At 46.1% G+C, this 10,525-nt stretch overlaps 1 protein-coding gene across 3 annotated transcripts in view; it reads right to left on the minus strand.

The window, feature by feature from the left end:
- Window positions 1-10,264, minus strand: part of Camk1d (calcium/calmodulin dependent protein kinase ID) — a 395,032-nt gene extending 384,768 nt beyond the window's left edge. For all 3 annotated transcript variants that reach the window (XM_035441489.1, XM_027405184.2, XM_027405182.2), the window contains exon 1: window positions 10,173-10,264. In XM_035441489.1, coding sequence (XP_035297380.1) covers window positions 10,173-10,264 — 92 coding nt within the window. The remainder of the gene's footprint in view (window positions 1-10,172) is intronic.
- Between the last annotated feature and the right edge of the window lie 261 nt (window positions 10,265-10,525).

The following is a 10,525-nucleotide window of genomic DNA, read 5'->3' on the forward strand; positions in this document are numbered from 1 at the left end:
AAAGAGAATCAGGAGTTCAAGGTCATTCTTGTCTACCTAGTAACATCAAGACCAGCCTGAGCTAAGTGAGAACCTCCCCTATAAAATGTGTGTGTGTGTGTGTGTGTGTGTGTAGCACAGACCTATCTATCATACGATCTGACATTTCTGTATATGTGCCCAAAAGAATTAAAACCACGATCTTGAGGAGACATTTACATATCCAGGTTGACAGAACCATTATTCAGAGTTGACAAGAAGTAGAGGGTAGGTCTAATAATGAAGAAATAAGCAAAAATACAGTATATTCATACAGTGAAATAAAAACACTTCACAAGTTTGAGAATCACAATGTCTGCTACAGCTTAGACAAACTGGAAGACATTCTAGGTAAAATGGACTTAAACACATTTTTTAAAAGATTTTATTTATTATATATACAACATTCTGCTTCCATGTATATCTGCACACCAGAAGAGGGCACCAGATCTCATAAGGGATGGTTGTGAGACTCGATGTGGTTGCTGGGAATTGAACTCAGGACCTCTGGAAGAGCAGTCAGTGCTCTTAACCTCCGAGCCATCTCTCCAACCCCTGAGTCATCTCTCCAGCCCCTTAAACACATTTTTATAAGGCATTTCAAAGACGTAAAAACCAGAACAATAGAAAGTGGAATGGTGATTGGCAGGGACCTGGGGAAGGAGGAAGAGGAAGGCACTAGTTAATGAGTACAGAGGTTCAGTTTGGTAGAGTAAGAACTTCTACAGAAGGATGGTGGTAGTGGTTGCCCAACATAAATGTGGACTATACAGTTAGAAATGGCTACAATAATTTAGTTTTAACTTACACGTTTAACCACAATTATTGAAACACAAAGAACAGGAAACACATAAAGCCAACGCTTTTTTCATCTTTACGAGCACCAAGTCCCTTGTACTCGTCCCATGGTCTCTGGGCTTTCTCTAAACCTGAGCAGGACCCTAATTACTATGTAAGATTTCACTTCCTAAAAGAAACATGCCTCAGAAAACAACCACAAAAACTTAGAATGAAATCTTAAAACAGACTCACAAGCAAAAATTCATGGTCCTTGGTGTTTTGTGCCTCTTAATGTGGTCTACAGCAAGAGACTCATTAAGCAGTAACTTCCTCTTTCAGGGGCTGCCCAAGGCTTTATTTAATATGATGCATTTGGGATTCCATCTATTATGCTAAATCCAACTCATTGTAAAACTGGTTCCAGTGATCTAAGGTGAGCTCGTGAGAGACAGAGAGACATCCTCTCAACAGGTAGAGCATGAACAGTTGCGTTCCCAGCAGATCATGATATAAGACGCTGACCATAAACAGAGGCTACAATAACAAGGACAATGTCCAGTTTGGAACCTAGCTCCCAAGCGTTAGAGCCTGTGACCTTAGAAATTCGGAGCTTTTGAGATCTTCTCCCACTCCCCATCTCAAAACCCAACAAAGACAGCTTCTAACAAATTTTTCCCTGTGCTTCTGTGGTGTGTGTATATGTGCACTGTGCCATGGCAAAATCCACTAAAATAAAGGCAGTAGGTAGGAATTTTAAACTATACAACTTCCTGAGGACTAGCTCAGTGGCAGAACACTTACCAACCATGTGCGAGGCCTAGTAGTGTCAGAGATTCCTTTTGTGCCTATGTGTGATGTCAGTGTTAGCCATCAATTTGACAGAATCTAGAATCGCCTTGCCTCTGGGGGATTATCTTGATTGCATTAATTGGGTGGGAAGACCCACCTACTGTGAGTGGCACCACTCCCTGGACTTTATAAATGGAGGAAAGGAAATGAGTAGCAGTGTGCATTCATTGCTCTCTGTTCCCGCTTGTAGATGCAATTGTGACCAGCCGCTTCAAGTGCCTGAAGCTTTTGACTCCCCTGCCATCATGGACTGCACTGTGGAACTGAAGGGTGAAATGAACCCCTTCTCCTTTGAGTTGCTTTGTTTTCACATCAGCAGGGGAAGGAACTAGGATATCAGGCATGCCTGCCCATGAATGTTTGTGTGTATGCAGGTGCACGTGTGTATGTGGGTAGATGTGAACATCTACGAGCATGTGTTGAGGCCTAAAGACACCCTCAGGTGTCATTCCTTAGGTGCTATCCACCTTTTTTTGAGACAGGTCCTCTCACTGGTCTGGAAATCATCAAGCAAGCTAAGCTGGCACACCAGCATGCCTAGGCAGGCACCTGTGTGAGCCTCCCTGGTACAGGAATTACATGCCCATGCCTTCACACCCAGACACTTTTGGTGGGTTCTGGGAGTCAAGCTAAAGTACTCCCAACTAAACTATTTCCCCAGCTCCAAAGAGCATAAACTACACAACTCTGTGCTGAAATGATATTCTAAGTAAGTGACTTCAGTCATCAAATTAAAATATTATTCTCAGAGTTGGGGGTATAGCACAGTGGTAGAGGAGTTAACAAGCATGCACAAGACCTTGGGTTTCATTTACAGCACTGCAAAAATATAAAAGAGTGTGTATAACTTTGTGCACGGGTGCATATGTGTTACTTGCAGTAAGAAACAAGGCAGAAGCAAACAACCGCCCTGAAGGAACAGCATACTGATGCTGAACAAGAGACACAGCAGCGGGAGGACAATTGGGCATCTTTGAGAAGAAGACTCTTCCACCAGTTTATGTAGACTGAGTTTTCAAACTCAGCCCAGGAAACAGGAAGAGAGGCAGAGACGCAAATCTGGTTAGCCAGCCTGAGGAAAGGATGTAGCAAACTAGGTCACTCCAGCTCACAAGCTGGCCTGGAGAATGCTTTCAGGCTGAGCCTTCGGTTAATGCTAGCTCTATATGGTTTAATCACCTCCTGCTGGCAACAATTGCGAATGGTCCAGGGCAGGCTCCAAATCTGTGCAAACAGCATTTGTGGAGCAGGGACAAATGAGACAGCTTGCATTCACTCAGCCTGAACTCACACACTACTCTCGGTGGTTCCCAGGCACTCTTCATTTCATCTTCATTGCTACCTTCACCTTAGGTCCTCTTAGTACCTGGTTTTATGGAGGAAGCCATAGGCTCAGAATGGTCAAGTAAGACCAAAACCCACCCATCTGGGAAGCAATGGAGTCTGACAGAACTTGCACTCACTCCCATGTAACCTCGGGTTCATAGCTGTTCAATGTACCTTGAAGAACAATCAACCGGTGTTCTGCCCTAGCTGAATGACAGCTTGTCTGTGACTGCTTAAATTAATTTTCTGAAAGGTTAAATACACATTCTACATATTTGCAACAAGAGCATCCAAAAATCAATTTCCAACAGACACTAGCATGCTCTTCTCTGCTGCTCCTGGCCCGAATGGACCTTATGTGATCAGCCCAGCTGTTGAAAGGCTCCAGTCTAGATGTCATTGAAGCCTACACAATCCAGGAGGTGGGAACTTTTATCTACACCTTGACCCAGAAAAATTAAGGAAACACCTCATGTCACAGAGCTATCAACAGCTGTCCTGATGTGAACTTTCTATTCCACTTTTATTGTCTCCTCTACCCAGGCCCAGCAAATAAACTATCTTAATTATTTGTCCCCTGGATTCAGTGTCAAGCAAGAACAGAATCTGTAGGGCTGCAGAGACAGTTCAGCTGGTAAGGTATTAGACCCAAGTTGGATTCCCAGAACCCACATTAAAAAGGCATGCTCTTGCAATGGTATGGTATGGTATGCTCTTGCAATCCCAGATTTCTGCTGGCCAACCTAGCCTACCTAGTGAGTTCCAACCCAGTGAGAATCTCTGTCACTTAAAGTAGGTGGATAGACAGGCACACACATGGTAGATGATCCCTTCATTTATTTTAGTTCCGGTCAAACACACAGAATCATGGCATAGAGTTGATAGTAGAAGTCAAGGAATCAATGTGGTCTACCACAGAATGAACTTGACCTATGGCATGCATTTGGAGATTATTACTGGTGTGATTCGAGCCGAATGGTGAACTTTGTTTGCATTATATATACATGTATAACAAACCTGCTTTTAAAAATCAAATAGAATCTAATCAAAAGCCAGTCAAAGAAAGAAGTGCTCTCTAGCACCACAAAAAGTCAAAAGGGCATAACCGACATGGACTGAGGAAAAAATAATGTTGGCATCTCTCCCAGAGTCCACATGTCCTCCTGATTTCACTACATAAGCATTGAATTGGCCATATTGAGTCAGAAAAGAAACCTGGCCAGCTCACTGTGCCACCAGGAGTGTGTTAGCCACCTATTAGAAATTCCTTCATTAACGAAAGGAATGTGAATCTGAGGGGCCTTGGGTCCCCTGCTGATTCCTGTGAAATTGGAGATGTAAGAACTCAGGCATGAGGTCCAAGAGACTGACACCCTTGGGCAAGTTGACCAACAAAATATGAAAATTCCCTACTGATATACCACCTAAACCTTTAGAGAGGGGAGAGGAAGAAAAGAGGGAGGAGAGAGACTGGATGGGGATTTGAGGAGATTTATCTGGGGAAAGGAAAGATTAGAGGGATTTATGGAGACCCAGCCAAAGGAAAGCCCAACAAGTTAACCCTATGTCCTCCCCTGAGAGTACATGAGTGTCCTCTGACACTCCAACCAAGCATAATTACTGTGCACTCAGATGGCACGTTTAAAGCACAGATTGAGACGAGACCCAGCCCTCATCAGTTCCTCTGGGGAAAAGCTCTAGCCCACAATTCCACCTCCCAGATCCCACTAAGCCCATGCATAAGAACAGCAGTTTGTAACTCACGGCCAACCTCCCCATACTGCAGCACTGTTTCCACTCACCCAGAGCACAAGAGGAGAAGGCTCCTAGCTGGTCTCCCCGCTTCTGCCCTTGAACCTGACAGTCAGTACCTCCCACAGCAAAGCCAAGTATCACTCCTCTGCTCAAGTCCCTCCAAGCTGGAGCAAAAGCTAAAGTGACCCAAGCCCAGGCATCACTTCTTCAGCCCTTCCACTTCCCCCTCAATTCCCTTCTAGCCTTAGCTGGACCAGAACCATCTCAGCTTGACATCTTCATCTCTTTTCAATTTTCCTAGAGCATAGCAGGTATTCCAGGGATAATCTTAGATGCATACACTGAATATTCAGCATGCCTCCAAACAAATGGAGAAATCCAAACTAACAGCAAATACTGCAGCTGGGTTAGCCTCCCAGAGAGACCCAGGCTTCACATCCCTCCTTCTCTTTCTAATCTCTCAAATGATCTTCACAGATGCTAAAAATCTGACTGATCTCAAAATCCACAGCATAACCAGAAGTGCAAATATGCAAACTACCCCAGGTAGTTTTGCATTCTTTACACACACAGACACCCCACCACTAAAAGAAAAGGCCAATCTATTTCCCAACTAGGGTTGCAGACAAATCAATCACTTTTGTCCTCAACGGGTGTATTTATTGAACAATTTCAGCAGTGTAAGGATGAGACAAGTGGGAAAGATGGTTCCTGCCTCACAGAAATATCCATTTATTCTCCTCCTAAAGCAGCCCCCACCTGGCACTTAGATAACAAAAAACGACACATTGCCACTCCCTTTATTCAGGGTAAGCAGCTGGTCTGGTCTGTTTCTTCCTCTGCTTGAATGACCGTAAAAATGTCTGTCCATGGGTTTGGGGAGACCGCTTGGTCGGTTACAGCACTTGTTGCACTCTCATGAAGACCTGAGTTTGATCCCCAGCACTCATGTAAAAGCTGAACCTTATGGTGGTCATAACCCAGCACTGGGGAGGTAGAGACAGGCAGAAATCTAGGCTCCGTGGCCAGCTAACCTAGGAATAGGTGAACTCCAGGCCAAGTGAAAAGCCCTGTCTCAAAATTCAGGGTCCAAGGTGGACCTCTATCCTCTACATGCATGCAAACATATGTGCTCACTCACCTGCATGAACACACACACACACACACACACACACACACACACACACACACAGTCCCTCCAAAGAGGTGCACCTGGTCAGTCACACAAGGCAAACCCCAAGAAACAATTAGAAATGCTTCCCAGGCACAAGTGAACCACAAAATATTGAGCTGTCAGGGCATTTGAAAACCTTCCCCATCCTTCTCTGAATGATAGATGTGAAGTTTCTGTTTTGTCAGAAGGTGCTTAAGGACATCTCTGTGGCTGGGGAGATAACTCAGTAGGTAAAGTGTTTGTCTTGCAAACAGGAGTACGTGAGTTCCATCCCCAGAAGCCAAATCTTTAAGATTTTAAAAATAACAAAAATAAAACGTTAGACATGGTAGCATGCTCTTGAAAGCCAGCTGGAAAAGCAGAGGCAGGCCACGGCTGGTTCCTAGGGCTTGCTGCCCAGCAAACCTAGCCTTCTTAGTGAGTTCCAGGCCAGTGGAAGACCTTGGGGGGTGGGGGGGGGTGGACAGTGGTGTGGCCTGAGGAAAAACAGCCAAGACTGTTCGCTAGCTTACCTACACACCTGTATGTGATGTGCACAAATGCATGCATCTGCACATAAACACATGTGCGCACACACACACACACACACACACACACACACACACACACACACACACACACCTCCAGCAGAGATGGCTCTAACAGCCTAGCAAATACACCAACAGAAATGTTTACCATCTCTAATTTGCTGTTACACAACATTTATTTGCTCTCACTGTGTGCCAAGGATCTGAAAACATGTTGTTGATTAATAAACAGTAATTAAGTCTCACCACCTCACTCAGAGATCTGGTTAGGTTCTGGGATCTCCCTTTGAAGGAGACTAAAGTGAAACTTAAAGGTTGAAAGTATTTCTTGGGACCTGACTTGAACATGCATTAGACATATCCACACGAGAGCCTACACCTCTCCCCTCCCTCAATCTCCTCTTCAATCCTCCCAATCTAGTCATTACTCTCTGGGCCCCTTACCCTGGGCCTACTTACTTAGAGGAGCAAGGCCCCTCTAAGCACAAGGACAAAAGGCCTTGACCCTCAGTTTCTTACATTATACCTTCTAGCCTAGGAGGGAGATACCGGATTAGACTGGCAAATACAAGATTACAAAGCCTGGCTACTGAATCCTCCTCCGGGTCTGTTTTGTTTGTTTTTTTTTTTTTCAATGTTTTATTTCAAAAGTATTTTGACCAGTTTCTGGCAGGGTTTTCCTGCCTTAGGGTCTTGAAGCTATCTGCTGAAAGTGTGGCGAACAGTGTGGCTGGAGCTACACAGACCTTTGGGCATAGACACCAATTCTTCAATTATTGTTGTCTACGCCTCTGATTCCTACTAGACTTCATTATAAATAAAAGTCCAGATATAACGCCCACACTGAAGGGACAGAAAGTAACTTCTACAGTAAGTCTCAGGCCAAGGTCACTAGCCTTGGCCCTGGGTGAGCCAGACATCCTCAACTTGGGACCACTTCTAGCAAGTTCAGGGAGATGATACAATAGTGATAACCCAAGAACTTTGAAATCCTTGCATATAGATAAGAGGTAATTCATAATACTCTCTTATGTGGATCCTTATTAAATAAGTATTAATAAATTATATACTAAAACCCTTTTTATAATTATTTGTAGTCCTGGGATGTAACCCAAGCCTTGAACATGGCAGGTAAACACTCTACCACTCAGCTACAGATTAAACCCCTACTCTCAGGTTAAATTGTCATTTTTTAGGCTATTAGTATCTGAACAGCATTGAGGATCATGGCAAGTCGTTCTGGAACTAGAAAGATATCTCAGTAAGGAAAGAGTCTGTCACACAAGCATGAAGACCTGAATTTACATTCCCATCACCCACATAAAATCTGGGCATAGCCACCCTCAACTGTAATCCCAGTACAGTTGCATCCCTAAAGCTCTAGCCAAATGGATAAACCCAGGTTCAGTGTAAGGCAGAAGCAAAGGAAGGAGACATCCAGTATTGACATTGACCTCTGGCCTCCATGTGCACTCGAACACACACACACACACACACACACACACACACACACACACACACACACACACACCTCTTCTGCCTTGCACTCTGAATAGTATCTCCATCATTTAGTAGCTAGTTCGTTAGCTCAGTCTCTCTCATGATTCAATTTCCTCATCTGAAAACTATGGTAGCACTAAATAATTATGTCATGAATTTAGGTGTGAGTCAAAGTGGATTAATACACCCAAGAAGCTTAGAATAAGTGCCTGGCTCTTAATATAATTTTAAGAATGCCATCACAATTGTCAATACTATTGGTCATTCAATTTTTTAAAAATCTTGATCATTGTATTTCTAATATCACCCTAGGTATTCTGTCAGCATTACACCAGAGAGTTTCTTTGCAACAAACAATTTTCAAACAGAAAAGACCCTAGGAAAGAACTAGCTCACTGGAGCACAGCTTAAGACCATGAAGCTGTTCTGCCTAAGCTCAAGTCAGCATGAAGTCACAACTCAGTCCTTCCCAGAAATGGAAGCCAGTCCAGGAACCCAAACAGCATGCTACACAGTGTAGTCTGCTCAAAGCTGGCTCCTTCTCAGCAGCCTGGCCACTGCAGAGGTGCAAGCATGGTCCTGGGGCTTTGCCAGTGAGGACAGTCAGTGGAAGGGAGATTGGATCCACCTGCCTGAAGGCTGCAGGCAATGGGTTCCTGCAGGCAGGTAAAAGACACATAAGAGGATATGTTCATACAGGAGGGTGTTCCGAAATCTTCAGTCCCCCATCTGCAACCATAAGTCAGGTCCCTGATGGACAAGCAAAAGGTACATTTCTGTTTTTCTGCTAAGTTGTGCATCTCGGAATCACAACCTCAACCTCAACGACAATCTTGAAAAGTTTGGACCAGAAGTAACATCTTAACTGGGAGTTAAGAGGCTAACCCTCCTTACTGAAAAGCTAAGAGACATTAAGTAGGTGCACAGACATGCCTTCCCTGGTGCACAGCAGCGGTGGCAGGGTGACCCTGTTCAGCACACACTGCACAGACTGGTCCCAGGAATCCGGGTGCACAGCTGAGAATGCCACCCTACAACTTCTCTCTGGGGGACCCACTGCAGGTGGGGGCAGCCAAGGGAAATCATTAGCAATATTCAGCTGTGGAACTCTTGAGTTTAGAGCTGGTTTGAAAATAGGTTCCTGAAACAGCAAAGCAAGTGTAGAAATAAGGCGGCTGAAAGGACAGAAGGAAGGAAAGAAAAGCACCCAGCCACACAGATATGCCCGGGAAACACCCCCCTCTATTTCTCCGTGTGATCAACACCTCCTGAACCCCAGCAAAACGCTCGTTTCATGCAGCACATGTGTGACTGTATCTGGATGGACCGATCTGATCAAAAACAGAAACTGATCTAGTGGCAGGGGGAATAACTTGAACTTCAGACTCATTCGGCAGCGCTGAATTCTTTCACAGCCGGTGTACCTATCTGAGGCGCTTCAAAACAAAACAAAACCAACTCATGCGCAGGAAGGGAACTGCAGCTGTGCTGAGAGGCACATGTTCAGAGCACTGATGACACACACTTTTGATCATTTCTGCTTTCTTGAGATGTAACCATCAAGCATGAGACTACGTGAAGCCGCAGGGAGAACCGCCTCTTAAGTCTCACTAACCCTCCTCCCACCCGGACATGCATCCCAGCGCGTGCCACTGACCCTATGTGAAATATACATTCAGATGAGGAGGCTCTGCCCACATGTCACTCTGAATACTGCAAAATTCTTCCCTCCCGTCATCCTGAGACCATCCCAAAGTCTTGCCTACCCCTAGTACGTGCTTATGTCAGTTCCATAGGATTATATGATGTAAGGACAGGACCAAAAGCTTAATTTCCTCGTGATCACTTTCGTCGACCCAGTGCGCCCATACATATGGTGAGTAAGTGCACACAGACAACGACCAACGAGATCCACCATACTCAGCCCACAGTCACGCGTGGGGAGAAAATCGGTGGAGGGCGGTGGTGGCAAGGGAAAAAGGAAAGTCGCCCTCCCGCGTGGGCTGTTCTCTACGCGCCCAGCGCTCCCCTCCCCCGCCCAGGAGAGGTGTCACCCGTGGGCGCAGACCCACGCGGAGGACTCGCGGAGGGTCTCCGCAAGAGCGAACCGTGGGACAATGAGGACGCAGCGACCAGTCAATTTCTGCCGCGGTGGTGGTGGCGGCAGCAGCAGCAGGAGCCACCAATGCAAAGCTGCCGCCACCGATGCCACTTCCACCCTCTGGTCCCCAGCACCCACTTACGTTCCGAGGGTCTCCTTGAACTCGAAGATCTTCTTTATGTCTTCCGCTTGCTTTTTCCAGGAGGAGCTGCTCTCGCCGTTCTCCCGGGCCATGGCAGACTAGCGCGGTGGAGCGGCCGGGGGTGTGCTGGGGAGGGGGCGCCGGGGGCGCGGCGCGGACGCAGGGGGATGCCGGGCGCGGGGATGCAGAGCCGGAGGATGCGGAGCGCAGAGAGGCTACGGCTGCGGCAGAGCTTCCTCTTCGGCAGTTTCCTCTTTCGCCTTGGCTGCTGCCGCCGCGGTCCCTCCCTGGCTCTAATTTCTACTGCTCTCCGGCACAGACTTCCTGCCTCTGCCGCCGCCTGCCAGCCTCAC

This window comes from Cricetulus griseus, chromosome 3 (assembly GCF_003668045.3).
Source record: "Cricetulus griseus strain 17A/GY chromosome 3, alternate assembly CriGri-PICRH-1.0, whole genome shotgun sequence".
In the NCBI taxonomy this organism is placed as follows: domain Eukaryota; kingdom Metazoa; phylum Chordata; class Mammalia; order Rodentia; family Cricetidae; genus Cricetulus; species Cricetulus griseus.